Source organism: Capricornis sumatraensis, chromosome 18, assembly GCF_032405125.1.
Source record: "Capricornis sumatraensis isolate serow.1 chromosome 18, serow.2, whole genome shotgun sequence".
Classification (NCBI taxonomy): domain Eukaryota; kingdom Metazoa; phylum Chordata; class Mammalia; order Artiodactyla; family Bovidae; genus Capricornis; species Capricornis sumatraensis.
This window is the reverse complement of record NC_091086.1, coordinates 23,702,838-23,722,340: the sequence shown is the minus strand read 5'-3', so window position 1 is coordinate 23,722,340 and position 19,503 is coordinate 23,702,838. Positions and strand designations below refer to the sequence as shown.

Genomic DNA, 19,503 nt, shown 5'->3' with positions numbered 1-19,503 from the left:
TCTTGATTACCTGATTGTCTCCTTGTCTTCAGATGCTTTGTTTTATACCTTAGAATAAATGGCCAAATCTGTACTGATTAAAGAGGGCCAGTTGTTTGACTATGCACTAGGATGAGATCTTGTCATCAAATGTCTTTTAAAATACCTTCTACAGGTCCTATTGCTTTTAATATTTCCCTTTAGCTTCCCTTTCCAAAATACCCTGTGCTATTAGTTCCCAAGTCTTTTGGAGTTTCTGTAGTGTAAATCAGGTGGTTTCTTGCCCTTTTTCACTGCTGGCTTTGAGCTTTGGTTTTCTGAGTCTGCTAAATCAGTCTTTTTTTCCTGCTTCCAAAAATAAGTTGCTTTTATCTCTTCCTAAGCGGTCTTTGTACTTAGAGTTCTAGGTCTTTAAAAACACATACTCGTATATCCTTTTAGTGAATCTTGGAAGAGCACAGTAGTAAATGCATGTGTTAAATCCATCAGCATTCACCAGATGCTAACATAGTGATTTTTAATACAGAGTCATTTTGTATAGCTGTAGCACTGAGTATCACAGTTGGGTGTAAGGGCCAGTTCTTGTTGCTTGGTTGCTAAGTCATGTCTGATTCTTATAACCCCATGGACTGTAGCCTGCCAGGCTCCTCTCTTCTTGGGATTTCCCAGGCAAGAATACTGGAATGGATTGCCACTTTCTTCTCCGGAGGATCTTCCTGACCCAGGGATCAAACCCAAGTCTTCTGCATTGGTAGGAAGTTTCTTCACCACTGAGCCACGAGGGAATCCTGGGGCCTGGTTAGGAAAGCATAAAAAAGGTATCTTGAAGTTCAGAGGAAGATGTGTTATCATTTGTATTTTAGAAAGGTAATCAGTGCACCAGTGGGGACACTGTTTTGGAATGGAGTAAAACTAAGGTCAAATAGTTGGGAAGCTCTTCTGTTAACTGTGAAAGGAACGATGATGTGAAGTAAAGCCATGGAAAGAAGGGGGAAAATTTGAGATAGAATTAAGGATAGCTTAGATTTGGGGTGAGGAGGAAGAAGCACAGAAGGTAGTTGTGGTATAATTTTTTGCTCTGTAGACAGTGGTTCATGTCACTTGAGTTAGGAAATGCAGGAACAGGAGCTATATTTTTGGAAGATAGTAGGTTGGTTCAGTGATTTACTTGAGAGTTTGAGATGCCTTCTGGTTCATGATTTCCTGTGTCATAAGGAGCGTCTGGAGTTCAAAAGTTTGGGTTGGAGATAATAGATTTGGACATTATCAGCAAGTACAATGGCAACCCACTCCATATTCTTGCCTGGAAAATCCCAGGGACGGCGGAGCCTGGTGGGCTGCCGTCTGTGGGGTCATACAGAGTTAGACACGACTGAAGTGACTTAGCAGCAGCAGCAGCAAGTACAAAGCACACGAGAAGAGAGCCAAAGACAGTACCCTGAGAAATACCACTTTTTAGAGAGTGTTGTTCTTTTCTCCCTGCTTAACTGTAACTATAATTGTAATTATTTCACAGAATTGTAGACATTGTTTTATAGTTACAGTTGAGGATCAAAAGTGTTCAAATTTACTTAAAGCTGCATATCTGACACATTCTGACATATTCAACCCACTAGATTACAAAGCTAAATTTCTTGAAGCTTTAACTGAGAGAGTCTTTTATGTTTAACAGTTACTTAGTTTTGCTAATGCTAACATTTTGTGCTCATTAAAAATTGCACTAAGTAAGTAGATTCTAACATTCCTAGGAAATATTAAGTCTATTGATATTAAAAAATGAACTTGATTAATTTTCCTTAATTTTTTTTCTTTTTTTGTTCTGTTAAGATTTGAGCTGTGGAGAGTGAAATTTAACTGAATTTTAAGGCCAAGTTTACTGCTTTATTAAATGTGACATTTTTATAAATCTCTTCTTTGGAAAAATCTTTAATAAAGTTTGTCAACCCTTGCATAGTAGAAAGGCCCAACTTAATGTATTTAAGAATAAACCTAGTGTATTTCCACTGAAGTATCTATATCCTGCTGATAAAATTTTGACTTTATGTATATGTGTGTGTCATTGAAAGAGGCATTCATATACATTTTGTTGCTTTGTAATTATATATTGTATTGACAACTGAATTATTTTCTAAGTGAGGAGATGTTTGATAGTTTGTTTGGTTTCCATTCTTTGCTTATTGGATTGTAGAGATTATGAGTTAGAAATTGATTCTCTATCCTCTTACGTTCCTTTCAAAGTGCTTAGATTTAGTGTGATGCACTGAGTCAACCTCCATAAGACAGTAATTAGTCAAACTAGAATTTTAAGTTACAATCCCCCTCTTCTTCCTCCATCTTTGTTTTCTTAACTTATTAAAAAATTGGCATAAATTCATCTTTCAAAAATGCACACATTAAAAAAAAAACTCCTTTTACCCCTCCCAACATCCTTTTCCAACATCCGTATTTAACTAGTGTCAACAGGTTTTTCTGTTTGCTCCCAAGAAACTTTTTTATGTGTATATGTTCATGTCAGATAGATAGCTATTGAAAAACTTGTTTGGCTTGTGAAATTGTTTTACACCCTTCTTTTTAATCCCAATTTGTCATTATTTTTGAAATTGTTTTCATTCCATGCCTAATCCATTTTCATGGCTCCTGAGTATTCTAGAATATGAAGATATTATAATGTAGTTATCTTAGCTGATGAACATTTAAATTAGGTTCTTTTTAACTTAGTTATTTAGTTGGGATAATTTGTAGAATTTAACGCATCACTGTTTACACGTCTTCAGTCATCATGGAAGGGAAAATAAATATGTGTATGAGAAGTCTCTTAAAATGAACATATGTTTGTAACCTTGATGTATATGGTTTTACTACCATTAGGCAATTGAATATTTTTTTACTACCGATTTCCAATTGTAAACAGAACTAATTTTGTTTTAATAATGCTCATAATTAGAATCATCCTTTTAAAATCTGATTGATTGATTTTTTATAAATTGGTTTTAGGGCTTTTTAATATGATAGGTGATTTTTTTGGTGGGAGGCGGGACCTTAGATTATCTATGTTAAGTTTTATTTATACTTCCCATAGGGATTAGGAGCAGACAGCAAGAACCTGTACCCTTTCCTGCTCCCAGTTATTCAACTGAGTACAGATGTTTCCCAGCCTCCACATGTTTATCTTCTGGAAGATGGTTTAGAATTATGGTAAGAGGAAAAACTTGATACTGTGAATCTTATTTATTTTTTTTTCCTGGCCTTCCTTACTCATACCATTAAAGCAGAGGTCATGTAACAGGGTTTAAAAGCTCAGCATTTAAAAACAAAAACATAAAGTCAGTTTCCCTGAACTGGGTGACACGGTAACTCCCGCTTTTCTTGGCATCTGTCGCTCATTGTAGGCTCGTGATAGTAACAGTTAGAGAGGACGTTTCAGTAAGGACTCAGCTGCATTTCATCTTCTGGAATTTGGAATGTGAAATGAGGAATCTTGACCAAAACTTAAAATTGACTTAAAAACCTCCACATAGTAAATACTGGGGGAAAATACCTCAGCCCCAAATATTAATGCTACTTAGTCTTGACTTACTATTTTACTGAGTATAGTAGTATATAGCGTTAAGCAGTGAAAAACAATTGAACTCTGTTTCTGTGGCATGTCAGAGCCGCAAATTATGTAATGAATAAATTGAGGTTAACTTGATGAAAGTGAAAGTGGAGAGTGAAAAACTTGGCTTAAAGCTCAACATTCAGAAAATGAAGATCATGGCATCTGGTCCCATCACTTCATGGGAAATAGATGGGGAAACAGTGGAAACAGTGTCAGACTTTATTTTTCTGGGCTCCAAAATCACTGCAGATGGTGACTGCAGCCATGAAATTAAAAGATGCTTACTCCTTGGAAGGAAAGTTATGACTAACCTAGATAGTATATTCAAAAGCAGAGATATTACTTTCCCAACAAAGGTCCATCTAGTCAAGGGTATGGTTTTTCCAGTAGTCATGTATGGTTGTGAGAGTTGGACTGTGAAGAAAGCTGAGCACCGAAGAATTGATGCTTTTGAACTGTGGTGTTGGAGAAGACTCTTGGAAGTCCCTTGGACTGCAGGGAGATCCAACCAGTCCATTCTGAAGGAGATCAACCCTGGGATTTCTTTGGAAGGACTGATGCTAAAGCTGAAACTCCAGTACTTTGGCCACCTCATGCGAAGAGTTGACTCATTGGAAAAGACTGTGATACTGGGAGGGATTGGGGGCAGGAGGAGAAGGGGACGACAGAGGATGAGATGGCTGGATGGTGTCACCGACTCAAAGGACGTGAATTTGAGTGAACTCCAGGAGTTGGTGATGGACAGGGAGGCCTGGTGTGCTGCAATTCATGGGGTCGCAAAGAGTTGGACACGACTGAGCGACTGAACTGAACTGAACTGAACTGAAACACAGACTGAGCATTCACTAGAAATCTTTTTGCTTCATCTTACTGATGGCAGCAGTTTTCTTTGGGGCAAATCTACTAAGGTGCAGTTAACAATACAGGAAAGCTTTTAAAACTCCAATGTAAAAAACCTAGTATTGGAATTTAAAGAAGCAAGTCAAAGAAAGTAAACATGGAGCAAACGTTTGCAGTGTCTCCCTCCGTCACTGTTCCCCCTCTCCTTCTCTTCCTTCCTTCAGTTTTCCTTGGATGTTTAGGAGTAAACAGTTTTTTGATTCTTAGAAATTGTTTTTGGTGCAAATGCTGAATGAATGGTCTGTAAACAACAGCAACAACAAATCAGAATACTAAATGAACAATTGAAAAACATATCTAGGTAGATACTTACTAATTTGCAATTTGTGTTTCTTATATTTTCTAGGTTATATTGTTTGAATTAAAGTGACTTCTGGATGGTTTGATTGTGAACTAGCATGTGTTGGGGCCTTTTATATTCGTTTATTTTTATTTGTACAGTGTGGGTTACTCTAAATCAGAGGTTGGCGAACTTTTCCTGTAAAGGAGCAGATGGTAGGCTTCCTAGGCTTTGGAATTTCTGTCCTAGAGATTCAGCTCTGTTGTTGCAGTGTCAGAGCAGTCATAGGCAATATGTATACAAATGGTTTCAGCTGTGCTCCAGTAAGACATCATTTATAAAAATAGGGTGTGGACTGGATTTGGCCCATGAGCTATAGTTTGCCAGCTCCTACTCTATATTACAAATTGAAACAGTAATCTCTGGCAAATAGATTCTTTTCTGTTCTGTTTACATGAAAATGGTAACATATATATATATATATATATATATACATATATACACACACACACACACCAGGGAAGTCCATATAATTTATCAGAAAATGAAAAATATTATAGTAAAGAGGTAGACTCATATGTTTATCAATGTAATTACAGATCTAGTATATTAATGTGTTAGTGAAAGGTGTACACATTTTTTAAGGATTATATAAACAGATAATAGGAATGCATTGCCCTACTAATGGTAATTTTTTCCTAGCCTTTCATTGTATATAAACAAAATTAAATCATTAGGATGCATTTTAAATGTTTATCATATTTACTAATGCTAAGATACTTTAAAGAATCAAAGTACACATTTCTTAATGTGATTTTCTTAGCGGGGCTAGAACTCCTGTTTGGAATCAGTATTCCAAACCTCTCTATTTGGAACACAGGTAGGCAGTCCCATGTATATACCACAGCATTAGGTTGCAGTCATGTTCTGATGATTACATCTTTTCTTATCTGTGAAATGAGGAAAAATAATTTCTACCTCACTTGGTTGTGTGAGCATGAGATGCTATTTGTAAAGTGGTTAGCACATGATGTATATGATTTATAAAGTCTGAGAATTGGTGAGGTTGCCTAGGAAGAAAAGGGCAGATAGAGAACATAGTGTTCTGGGCGGAATCCTGAAGAAGAAATTTTGAGGTCGTGTGAGAAGCTACCAGAGGAGGAAAACCAAGCCAAGAGAGAATATTTCTTAAAAGAGGAAATGGTTAATTATGTCAAATGTTGCCGATTGTCAGAATAAGAGTAGTCCATAGTAAGGCCTGAAGGGAGATGACAGGAGGGGTTTCAGTGGAGTTGTAAGAACAGGAGGAGGAAGAGAGTAGACTGAAAACTCACTTGGAGTTAAGTGCAGCCTACGAGCATTGACAAGCTGTTTGAGAGCTTCTGCTATGAAGAGGATGTTGAAGTTGGGCAACAGTTGGCCAGTGTAGGAATGACGATCTGGATGTATGATGAGGCTTGAGAGAGTGAGATAATTGAGGGAGGCAAGAAGGGATGGGATTCAGCGTGAATGGAGGGTTTTTTTTTTTGTCTTTTTTCTCCTTTAGATAGCAGGGATATTTCATCTATTTTAACTGGAGACAGAGAGAGATTTCTGTATTGTAGTAGAATAAGATGGGAGGATATTCCATCTCATAACTTCTGTTTTCTCAACAAAATATGAGAGATAGTTATCAACTGAGTGTTAGGGCTGGAATGGGAGCATTTAATAAGATGAGAAAGATTTGTGGGGACAAAGTATAAAAGTTACCTTGGGGAATAGAAATTTGAACTGATAGGGAGGTATAAGTTGTTATTTGTTATATGCAAAATGAAACTCTTCAGATTGATTATGTGATTTTCTTTTTTTCCCCTCATGAGTTCTTTGACCCAACATTGTTATTTTTTTTGCTGATATTAAAGTAAATGATTTAGGCCTGGATTTATTGCATTGTAAATACAACATACCACTTGTACAAGTTTTTTAAATTTAATTTGAATTTTAATGATCTAGTATAGTAATATATTCACATAAATAGTAATGATAGTATCGAAGATGCAGATTTTCATGAATATCTATGATAACTATTCTTTTTAACTTGTAGATTGTTTGTTCACATTATTTTGGTTTTTTATCCTGACACTGATCTATTAAAATATCCCATTCAGTTTTCTTCATGTGAGTGCCCCTTTTCATTTCTATCATTTTTGAACTGTAAGTTAAACAAGATAGTCACTGCACAAAATTTTGATACTTTTATATGGTGTTATAAGATTTAAGAAATAAAATATATTTAAAATTTTTTATGAAGTAACATGATGCAATACATGTGTACGGTGTTTAAATTCTTTTGCATTTAAATTTAATCTTATATTAATATTGTATGGTTTGTTTCATTTAGATTAAAATCTTTATTTTATTTTTGGCTTGCTGAATCTTTGTTGCTGCATGGGCTTTTTTCTAGTTGAGGTGAGTGGGGCTGCTCTGTAGTTGGAGTAGGCGGGCTTCTCACTGAAGGTGGCTTCTCTTGCTGCGGAGCACAGGCTCTGGGCACACAGGCTTCAGTAGTTGCAGCTCCCAGGCTCAGGAGCAAGGGCTTAGTTGTTCCTTGGCATGGAGGGGTCTTCCTGGATCAGGGATCAAACCCGTGTCTCCTGCATTGGCAGGCAGAGTCTTTACCACTGAGCCACCAGGGAAGCCCTGTTTTGTTTAGATTTGACCTAACTATCTATGTTCATCGTTTACATTTTAGCTTTTTTATTTGAAATTTAGTTATGTTCCTATACAGAGCAAATTTTAAAATTTTATATTTTAACCTAACCAGGGATGCTTTACTTCAAAAGAATTTTTATAGTCGTATGTTTATTTGTTGAATTGATATATCTTTTTTACGTTATGCCCTCTCTTTTGAACATTTTTTGGAAGGTTAACATTACGTTTTAATTTCTCTCTGCAAAGATATAGGTACATACATCTTTGTCTAATTATTCATCAAAGTAGTTAACTTTTTCTTGATGGTAAAGAATTTATAGTGTTTTGACTTTTTCTCACTTGCTCTCCTTTCCAAGTCTTTATTTTTTAATATGAAATTATAAATCATGTACTTTTATTTTTAAGTAGTTTCAATTCTTCACATCTTTTCCCTCTTTGGAATAGTGCAGGTTGTACTATGGAAACTACCTTAGGAAGTGAGAGTGGCAGTGACTTGAGTGGCGTTTTCACTAAAGTAATGATAGTGGAGGGGAAAGAGCAAGCTTCAGATAGACTCTTTTTTGGATCTGTTGAGTCAAAGAGTGTTTTTAAACATCTTCTAGCATTTAGAATATGCCCTCCAGTGTTTTTCTCAGTGAAACCTCAGGACTGGAGTGGAGTTTTTCCTTTGGTTTCATGGTTATTTTAAAGATGAATAGGATTTTTTTTTAACCTTACTTGAAATTTTATTCTTTAAAAATGAAATCCTGTTATTTTTTTTAACTGGTTTTTTATTAACATATAGTTGATTTACAGTGTTGTGTTAATATCTTCCATACACTAGAGTGACTCAGTTATACACATACATACAGTCTTTTTTATATTCTTTTCCGTTATGGTTTATCCCAGGATGTTGAATATAGTGCCCTGTGCTATATAGTAGGACCTTGTTTATCCATTCTGTATGTAATAGCTTGCATCTACTAACCCCAAATTCCCAGTCCATTTCCCTCCTCTCTCCCTGCCCCTTGGGAACCACAAGCCTGTTCTCTGTGTCTGGGTCTATTTCTGTTTGTAGATAGGTTTATTTGTACCATACTTTAGATTCCATATGTAAGCGATATCATACGGTATTTGTCTTTTCTCTTTAAAATCCTGTTACTATTGATCAAGGTAAGGTGTCCAAAGATATCATTCCTTGTGCTGTTGAGAAGTACTTCATTTGGGGGTACCTGGTTTTCCCTGTGTAATCCCCTGCCTAGATTTCCTGATTTTGTCATTTAACATTTGTGAAATATTTTGTAGACACAAAACAATATGCGGGCATGTTGTTCATAATTATTTATAACTTACATAAAACGAAAACTCATTTTCCCTACTCTGGGTAAGAAATAGAACAGTGAGAATATCTGTGAAGCCCATGTTATGGCAAGTTTGTTCCATGCTGGGATAACCCACTGTACCAATTTTTTGGTTTTCATTTCTTGATTTTCTTTCTTGTGTTTTTATATTTTAAAAATCACATACATGTGTGTATCTCTAAACAGTATATTCTAACTTTTTATGAATTGTATCATGTATGTTCTAACTTGGTTCTTTCGCTTCCTGTTTTGAGATTGATCCATAGTGATGAGCCTAGTGGTGTGACTGTAACGATTCACTTACTCATTTGCCACTTTGTTTGATGTTCAAATAATGCAACTCTGAACATTCTTGTGCATGACTCCTGGAGCAAATGTATAAGACCGTATGCCCTAGTATACCTTTCTATTTCTCTAGAAATAGTTCCAGGTCATAGCTATATACACATATGCATATTCAGTGTTACTGGATAATAGCTGTTTCCTGAAGTGATTATATCAGCTTTCATTGCTGTCAGCAGTGTGCACGTTACTGTTTTATAGCTTTGACAGTACATGGTATGTCACACTTAATACTTTGCTGATTGATGGGGTAAAATTATACCTTGCTTTGGTTATAATTTATATTTTCTTAATTACTAGTTAGATATCTTTATATATTTTATAGTTGGGTTTATTGTCAGCCATTGTATCTTGTGTTAAATATTTGTTCATGTGTTCTGTCCATTTTTCTCTTGACTTTTAAAAAAATATCATTCCCTTGTCAAGCATATATATTGAAAATAATCTCCCAGTATGTAACTTTTATGTTTTAACTTTTTTTGAGACAGCTTTTGGTACATAATAGTTTTAACTTTAGTGTAGTTATATTTATCAGTCTTTTTCTAGACTTTTTCTAATCTAATGCCATAAAAATCTTCTGACCTCTTGTAAAACCTTACTTTTCTCATATAAATCCTGGAATTAATTTCTGTGTTTTGTATGGAGGAGAGGTTTGGTGTCTCACCACAAAAGACTGAGTAGTCCCTTTTTAAAAAAAAAATTTTTTTTTCTGTATTGTCTATTTTGCTTTCTTCCTTTAGATAGGACAGTTTTTTAAATACTTAAGTTGTATTGTTAATAGCTTTAAAGTCTGAGGAAGGTGATTTAATCATCTTTCTTCCCCCCGCCCCCTTCCTAGGTTAGTGACTTTGGAAAACAGCCCATGTATTACACCAGAGTTGCTTCGTATATTTCAGAATATGTCACCACTTCTAGGTAAGTTTTAAAGCATAAAATTACTACTGTTCTACAGGCAGCTGTAAATTATACCTTCCATTTTTAATAAACCTTCTATTTTAAGAAATAAGTTGGGTAGTATTTTAATAGTTTCTGAATTTTTCTCCTACAGTATACTTTTTAGAACTATTTCTGTGTATTAAAGAGCAAACACTAAATTTACTTAATTGAAAAAGTCATTTCATGCTATCAGTTTTTCATAAATGAGCTCTATACATACTTCTGATTTAGCTAAGGAACCACCAAAATAAAGATTATCAAATATTAGAAAAGTATTTATTGTTTGTTGAGGTATTTTTTATGTATGGGCTTGAAATAAGGAAGCTCAATTTTCTTTTTTAAAAGCTCTTTATTCATTCAGGTCAGGGTTAGTTGTTGGGTCTTAGATGTGGCACGCAGGGTCTGCACTGTGTGATTTCATCACGTCTTGTGGGATCTTTTGTTGTGGTGCGTAGGTTGCTCTGAGGCATGTGGGATCTTAGTTCCCTGACCAGGGATTGAACTCTCTGCCTCTGCATTGCAAGGCGGATTCTTAACCACTGGGCCACCAGGGAAGTCCCTGGAAGCTTAATGTTTTGAAGCAGCACGTTTGACATGTAGCATCAGAGAACTAGACACTGTGCTAGGGTTAGGCTCTTTAGTCTGTTAGCTACCATGGATGATAGGTAGTTTGATTGCTTTCTAAACGTGAACATGTATTCTGATGATACTTAACCACAGAAAGCCAATGCTTGTCTGCTGCATGTTGGCTACCATTCACAAGTATGTGATATCTTAAATTTATAAAAAATACTGTCTATAGTGTTATTTTGTGTGTAATTTTTAACATGCAGATTCACGTTTAACTCGTATAGACTATTTAAGAGTTGTATATAGTGCTATTTACTGGCCTTTTGATTCTTTTTCAGTTTGCAAACTACTGCCATTTAGAAACATTGTTTATTTACAAAATGTAAAAATTGTTTATGTTTATTCCATTCAGAGTTCCCAGTCTTTAATACTTACCCATGAAGTGTCTTTTAACTCCTTTCTTTTGAGGAATCTAGTGCATTGTAAGACATTTAATAGCATCCTTACAACCCACTGGATGCTAGTTTTAACAGCCAAAGTTTCCAGACATGGCCATATGTCCCCTAGAGGGCAAAATTGCCCATGGTTGAGAACATTTGAATTAAATTATTCACAGTCTGAAAATAAATACAGGTCTATTGCATGGTCAACTCCTCTTGCTATTTGGACCAGAAAGAAAGTGAAAGTGAAGTCGCTTAATTGTGTCTGACTCTTTGCGACCCATGGACTGTAGCCCACCAAGCTCCTCCGTCCATGGGATTCTCCAGGCAAGAATACTGGAGTGGGTTGCCATATCCTTCTCCGGGGATCTTCCCAACCCAGGGATCGAACCCAGGTCTCCCACATTGCAGGCAGACACTTTAACAATAACTTTTTTTTAATCAGATTTTTTTTTTTAATCAGAGTTTTACTGGGAAATCATAGATAACAATGAACAGTGTTCAATATACTTTAAGATAAATTTATTAATTTTAGGGCTTTTTTTTTTTTTTTTTTACTATTACTATGTAGTATTTGTTTAAGATAGCATTCCTTGGTATAAGCTGTACTTGGCATGATGGAGGCATGGAAAACAGTATAAAGTGACCTAATTGCTATTTGCTTGTATACATTTATCTAGAAATAGCTTTTAAGATATCTGTGAGAAGAGATGGAAACTGTGGTTTTCAAAATCAAATCTTTTTTAAATATTGTTTTCTTCTTCATAGACCTTGGTAAAATTTTAGATGGCAGTGATTTAGAAATTATACTTGGTGACATACCTAGAATGTAACCATTGTGATTTCTTATTTAAGTGTAGACCCTTCTGTGATATTTATCACAGTGGTTGCCAAGTAGTTTTCTATTCATTGTTTGTCTGTTAAACAATGTGCCCAAGTTCAGATTTGACTGGACTTGCTCCTTAAGGAGAAAAGGACAGTGTGAAGTTTTCATAAGGATGACTTTATCCAATATAATTGTCTATTCTTTTATCCTGACATTTTTGTCTTCTGTTGTGAAATGGCTTCCCTGGTGGCTCAGATAGTAAAGAATCTGGCTGCAATGCAGGAGACCTGGGTTTAATTCCTGGGCCCATAGATCCCTGGAAAAGGCATTGGCAAACCACTCCAGTGTTCTTGCCCATGGACTGAGGAGCCTGGCAGGCTATAGTCCGTGGACTTGCAAAGAGCCCACGACTGAGATACTAACACTTTCGTGTATTTAGGTGACAGCCTTTGTTATTTCTGTCTTTGATTAGCATGATAATGAGTTGGTTAGTCTCTGTCCCCTCTACATTCTCATTTTAACTAATATATTAAATCCTAAAATATACAAAATAATTCCTTTGAAACATTTTGAATTTGGGGTATGTTTTTCATCTACTGGTGAAAATATATGGGTGGGTTCAGTTCAGTCACTCAGTCATGTCCGACTCTTTGCGACCCCATAGACTGTACGCACGCTAGGCTTCCCTGTCTATCATCAACTCACAGAGCTTGCTTAAACTCATGGCCAAGGAGTCAGTGATGCCATCCAACCATCTCATCCTCTGTTGTCCCCTTCTCCTGCCTTCAGTCTTTCCCAGCATCAGGATCTTTCCCAGTGAGTCAGTTCTTTGCATCAGGTAACCAAGTATTGTAGTTTCAGCTTTAGCATCAGTCCTTCCAGTGTATATTCAGGACTGATTTCCTGTAAGATTGACTGGTTGGATCTCCTTGCAGTCCTTAAGAGTCTTCTCCAACACCACAGTTCAAAAGCATCAGTTCTTCTGCGCTCAGCTTTTTTAATAGTCCAACTCTTAACATCTATACATGAGTACTGGAAAAACCATAGCTTTGACTAGATGGATCTTTGTTGGCAAAGATACATCTCTGCCTTTTAATTTGTTCTCTAGGTTGATCATAGGTTTTCTTCCAAGGAGCAAGCATCTTTTATGGGTCATTCTCATCTAAATAGAATATCTTCTCACTTTGCTAGGATATGAGTTACGTAAGAACCCAGAGCCTACACTTTTGCCAGGAAACATTTTTTAGTCTGTCCTATTGGAAGTGCATATGATTTCTAAAATAGTAGCAATACAAAATGAAAAGTTTTAGATATAGATGATATGTTGGGATCATGTTTTGATTTGTATAATTAATACATATAATCTATATTCTGTTTTATCATTATTGTTTGTGATAAGACATGTAAAATAGCACTGCATAAACAGTTGATCATACTCAATTTTAACAAAATGGTTTTTTGCTTTGCACTTTGAAAGGAATACCTAAAAACAATATTATTTTCCTATACTATTCTGGTAATAATACTTTTAAGAACATTTTCTATGTGTAGGTTTTTCATGGGGGAGTGGATTTGAATAACAAAGCCCAGGAATTGGGAATTATAATTTTCAAAGTATAACAGGCACTCTTTTAAGTAGGGTTACGTGTTCAATGCCAGCACAGTAGACACTCAGTAAATGCTGATTGAATGAACCCATTTAAGCATATGTCAAAATATGATGGTAAAATGATTCAGTTGCATGCAGTTTGTCATGCTGGTACTAGAAATTTAATTTGAAATGAAAGGTTGGATTATGAGTTTATTTTCTGAAAGAAAAGAAAAGGGAGCTTAGTGTTTTCTAAGTTGTTTTAAGTAATGGGAAGTATACGGAAAGCATTAAGTTACAGGTTAATGCCAGTTTTTAGATAGATATTGATATACTAGCAGTCAGAATAGCATTCAGAAAAGATTTATAAAGAAGGGCATGTAGCTTAGCTTTAAATGAATTGCTTCATTTAAACTGATTTTGAAAATTAATTTACTTTGTTCTTTATTATTATTATTTTGGCAGAACTAAGTTCAGAAAGTGTCAGAACCTGCTTTAAGATCATCAATGGTTATATCTTTTTATCATCAACTGAATTTTTACAGGTATGTTGTAGCTTTTGCATTGTTAGAATTTATATAGTTATTTGATTATGTCCTCTTTGAAATCAGAGATCTTATTTTGAAGCTTTTTCAAAGTTTAAAAGACTGATATTACTTGGGTTGAGGGGATTGTCATAAGCACTGCCCACTGCAAATGTGATGCAATTCCATGAATTACATTATTTAACACAGAAAATATGCTCTACATATAAATATATCCTTACATTGCTACAAAAATCAGAATAGGAGTAAACTGTATTTTTATTTCTTAAACCTTTCCTACAGAGTTTTAATTGAAATTTTATATACTTAGAGCTTTAGTATCTAATACTCAAATAGATTATGAGTCCCAAATTCAATATTTTGCCTTTTTTGATATCACAGATATATTCATATGTATAATTTGACTTTTCATTGCATTTCAGACCTATGCAGTAGGTCTGTGTCAGTCCTTTTGTGAACTACTAAAGGAAATTACTACAGATGGTCAAGTTCAAGTGCTGAAGGTACTGTCATCTTTCTAATAAATATTGTTTTAAGTTTTCCATCTGTATTTTGTGAGATTGGACCTTCATTTGGGTTTGGATGATTGACAAGAAGGGAAAGAGTAATTCTAGACAGAGTATTTTCTTTTAGCAGTATTAAATTGGTGTTAATACTTCTGGACTAGACATTGAAAATCTGATTGTGCTTATAAGTTACCTGAAGATGTTGTTAAAATGCAGATTTCACATTTCTAACAAAGTGTCTGCTGATGAGTCCCCACAGTCTCCTCTGCCCCTATCCTGAGACTTCACTTTGTGTAATAAGGCTTTAAAAACTTTTAAATTACCCAGAGGGCAGTGATGTCTGATACTTCTCACCTGTCCAGTTAGTTCACCTGCTTTTGGGACACAGTATCCCACTATAATTTGGTACTTTTAATTTAGATTATCTGTTGAATTTAGAGTACCAAGTTTGTATGAATTGTGTATAACAAAGAACCAATGTCGCATCATTACGTTGTATACCTGAAGCCAATATAATGTTATATGTCAGTTATATTCCTATTAAAAAAAAAAAAAACCTGATAGGCTATGAGTTAATTTTTATGCATTGTATCTTTATGGAATCACTATATCTCTAATATATTGTATATAGTTGTGTATAATTAAGAACAGGCTCAAGTTATATATACATCTACATATTAAAGATATAAATTGTATCAAATGTATATACTTAGATATAAATATTTTAAATATATGTTAATATATCTTTACATGTATATATGTGGTTCACACACACTTACTTTGTAAGGGACTTTCTGAGAAGGTGTACTTGTTAAAAGCGTCTATTTTTTGTTTCTAATTTCTTAGCTATGTTTTCAGTCAGATATGAGAGCTGATTAGGTGAAGTGTTATTATAACATAGCCAAGTAGCATTTTTTGTGTGTGAAAGTCCTGGCTTTAGATCCTAAAAGCTATTTGATTTCCTCCCAGTGAAATGAAAATGTGTTTTCCCCCAAAGGTTCATTGTTAGAAATGCATTAACTACAGTAATCAAAGCAGCAATCCATAGTATATTTCAGGAAACTAAGTGGGTATTAGTTTGTATAGATAGTAAAGTCTTCTTTCATATTAACCAACCATTGGAACATATTCAAGCATCACACTGTTTAATGTGCTGTTCTTCAGACATTTATTACACACTTATATGCTCGTATAAAGCTGCAGATATCTGTGTTAATATGCATGGTAATTTGATTTTCAAATGGCTGCATTTACTATCACTGCTGATTATTCATCTTCACCATGTGGGTCAGTTCAGTTCAGTCACTCAGTCATGTCTGACTCTTTGTGACCCCATGGACTCCAGCACACTAGGCCTCCCTGTCCATCACTAACTCCCTGAGCTTACTCAGACTCTGGTCCATCGAGTCAGTGATCCCATCCAGCCATCTCATCCTCTGCCGTCCCCTTCTCCTCCAGTCTTCAATCTTCCCCAGCATCAGGGTCTTGCCCAATGAGTCAGTTCTTTTCATCAGGTGGCCAGAGTATTGGAGTTTCAGCTTCAGCATCAGTCCTTCCAGTGAACACCCAGGACCTATCTCCTTCAGGGTAAACTGGTTGGATCTCCTTGCAGTCCAAGAGACTCAAGAGTCTTTTCCAACAGTTCAAAAGCATCAATTCTTCGGTGCTCAGCTTTCTCTCAACTCTCACATCCATATATGACTACTGGAAAAACCATAGCCTTGACTAGACGGACCTTTGTTGGCAAAGTAATATCTCTGCTTTTTAATATGCTGTCTAGGTTGGTCATAGCTTTCCTTCCAGGGAGCAAGCGTCTTTTAATTTCATATTTGCAGTCACCATCTGCAGTGATTTTGGAGCCCCCAAAAATAAAGTCTGCCACTGTTTTCACTGTTTCCCCATCTATTTCCCATGAAGTGATGGGACCAGATGCCATGATCTTAGTTTTCTGAATGTTGAGCTTTAAGCCAACTTTTTCATTCTCCTCTTTCACTTTCATCAAGAGACTTTTTAGTTCCTCTTTACTTTCTGCCAGAAGGGTGGTGTCATCTGCATATCTGAGGTTATTGATATTTCTCACAGCAATCTTGACTCCAGTTTGTGCTTCATCCAGCCCAGTGTTTTTCATGATGTACTCTGCATATAACGTAAATAAGCAGAGTGACAGTATATAGCCTTGATGTACTCCTTTCCTGATTTGGAACCAGTCTATTGTTCCATGTCCAGTTCTAACTGTTGCTTCTTGACCTGCATATAGGTTCCTCAAGAGGCAGGTCAGGTGGTCTGGTATTCCCATCTCTTTCAGAATTTTCCACAGTTTGTTGTGATCCACACAGTCAAAGGTTTGTCGTAGTCAGTAAAGCAGAGATAGATGTTTTTTTCTGGAACTCTCTTGCTTTTTCGATGATCCTGCGGATGTTGGCAATTTGATCTCTGGTTTCTCTGCTTTTTCTAAATCCAGCTTGAACATCTAGAAGTTCACAGTTTATGTACTGTTAAAGCCTGGCTTGGAGAATTTTGAGCATTAATTTGCTAGCATGTGAGATGAGTGCCTTAGTTTGAGCATTCTTTGGCATTGTCTTTCACTGGGATTAGAATGAAAACTGACCTTTTCCAGTCCTGTGGCACTGCTGAGTTTTCCAAATTTGCTGACATATTAAGTGCAGCACTTTCACAGCATCATCTTTTAGGATTTGAAATAGCTCAACTGGAATTCCATCACTTCCACTAGCTTTGCTCTTAGTGATGCTGCTTCTTAAGGGCCACTTGACTTCACATTCCAGAATGTCTGGCTCTAGGTGAGTGATCACACCATCGAGATTATCTGGATCATGAAGATCTTTTTTGTATAGTTCATCTGTATATTCTTGCTATCTCTTCTTAATATCTTCTGCTTCTGTCCATACCATTTCTGTCCTTTATTGCACTCATCTTTGCATGAAAAGTTCCCTTGGTATCTCTAATTTTCTTGAAGAGATCTCTAGTCTCTCCCATTCTGTTGTTTTCCTCTATTTCTTTTCACTAAGGAAGGCATTCTTATCTCTCTTTGCTATTCTTTGGAACTCTGCGTTCAAATGGGTATATACTTCCTTTTCTCCTTTGCCTTTCACTTCTGTTCTTTTCACAGCTATTTGTAAGGCCTCCTCAGACAACCATTTTGTCTTTTTCTTGGGGATGGTCTTGATCACTGCCTCCTGTAGAATGTCACAAATCTCTGTCCATAGTTCTTCAGGCACCCTGTCTATTAGATCTAATCCCTTCAATCTATTTGTCACTTCCATCATATAATCATAAAGGATTTGATTTAGGTCATACCTGAATGGTCTAGTGGTTTTCCCTGCTTTCTTCAGTTTCAGTCTGAATTTGGCAATAAGGAGTTCATGATCTGAGCCAGTCAGTTCCTGGTCTTGTTTTTGCTGACTGTGTAGAGCTTCTCTGTCTTCGGCTGCAAAGAATATAATCAGTCTGATTTCGGTGTTGACCATCTGGTGATGTCCATGTGCAGAGTCTTCTTTTGTGTTGTTGGAAGAGGGTGTTTGCTATGCCCAGTGCGTTCTCTTGGCAAAACTCTATTAGCCTTTGCCCTGCTTCATTCTGTACTCAGAGACCAAATTTGCCTGTTACTCCAGGTATTTCTTGACTTCCTACTTTTGCATTCCAGTCCCCTATAATGATGGAGAAGGCAGTGGCACCCCATTCCAGTACTCTTGCCTGGAAAATCCAATGGATGGAGGAGCCTGGTAGGCTGCAGTCAATGGGGTCACTAAGAGTCGGACACAACTGAGCGGCTTCACTTTCACTTTTCACTTTCATGCCTTGGAGAAGGAAATGGCAACCCACTCCAGTGTTCTTGCCTGGAGAATCCCAGGGATGGGGGAGCCTGATGGGCTTCTATCTATGGGGTCACACAGAGTTGGACACGACTGAAGTGACTTAGCAGCAATAGCAGCCCCTATAATGGAAAGGACTCTTTTTGGGTGTTAGTTCTAGAAGGTCTTACAGGTCTTCATAGAGCCATTCAGTTTCAGCTTCACCTGACCGTGTAAGTCAGGTGTCAGCAGACTTTTTGTATAGTACTTGTTTTAGGTTTGGTGGGCCATAGCGTCTTTGTCTCAAGTGTTTGTATCTGTTGTTGTCGATTGAAAGCAGGCATAGACTACATGTATCCAACAGAATCATGCAGTTGTTTGGATCTGGCCCAGCAGCATTGTCTGCCACCCGCTGGTATTGATCTTCAGTGCATTCTTCTAGGCACACGTGATGGGAAAACCACAGTTTCTGCTCTTGAGTAGTCATTCTTTGGGGGGTTGGAAGCAGGTAAACAGTTAGCCCATATTTATTGTGTTACATAGTTTTAGATTAGAGATATCTCAGATTACCTGGTGAACTTTTTGTAAATTTGAGTACGACGTAAGATGTTAGGATTTCTTTTTAAAAAGTTCCCCAGGTGATTGTCATGAACACTTTCTGCTATTTGACATTGCTATCTGTTTGCTTTTTGTTCCTCTGGGAGTATAGAAGTGATCTTCCAACCCAGCATTTTGCAGAAAACATTTTTCAGAGAGGGAGTTGAGATGGGAGCTGAGTCTTTACTGTTTGATAGGTTTCGGGTTGCCAAAAAAAAATAGTATTTTATTTGCTAAATCTGGCAATCCTAGCAGGGTGAATTAGATTAATACAGTGTTAAATACTGCAGAGAAGTGAACAAGAACAGAGGGACTATTGTGAGAATTACCTGTTGAGGGTGGGGATAATGGTGTTATTTAAAACCTTTAGTATCTGTAAATTGGAGAGGTTCATATGCCAAATTACTGAAGTGTTAAATTGTAAAGCGATGAGAAAATGATGATATCATTAAGAATGATATTTGTTTCCTCGGGCTAGCATAACAAACTACCTCAATCTGAGTGGTTTATAACAACAGGAACTAATCTATGGTATTTATAGTGATCATCTCTCTCA

The 19,503-nt window shown here is 36.3% G+C and overlaps 1 protein-coding gene across 1 annotated transcript in view; it reads left to right on the top strand.

Annotated features, from left to right (window-relative positions):
• The window catches only part of IPO11 (importin 11), a 165,117-nt gene that overhangs the window by 67,995 nt on the left and 77,619 nt on the right, over positions 1-19,503 (top strand). The window contains exons 20-23 of the mRNA XM_068990382.1: positions 3,059-3,174; positions 9,969-10,045; positions 13,956-14,035; positions 14,458-14,538. Coding sequence (XP_068846483.1) covers positions 3,059-3,174; positions 9,969-10,045; positions 13,956-14,035; positions 14,458-14,538 — 354 coding nt within the window. The remainder of the gene's footprint in view (positions 1-3,058; positions 3,175-9,968; positions 10,046-13,955; positions 14,036-14,457; positions 14,539-19,503) is intronic.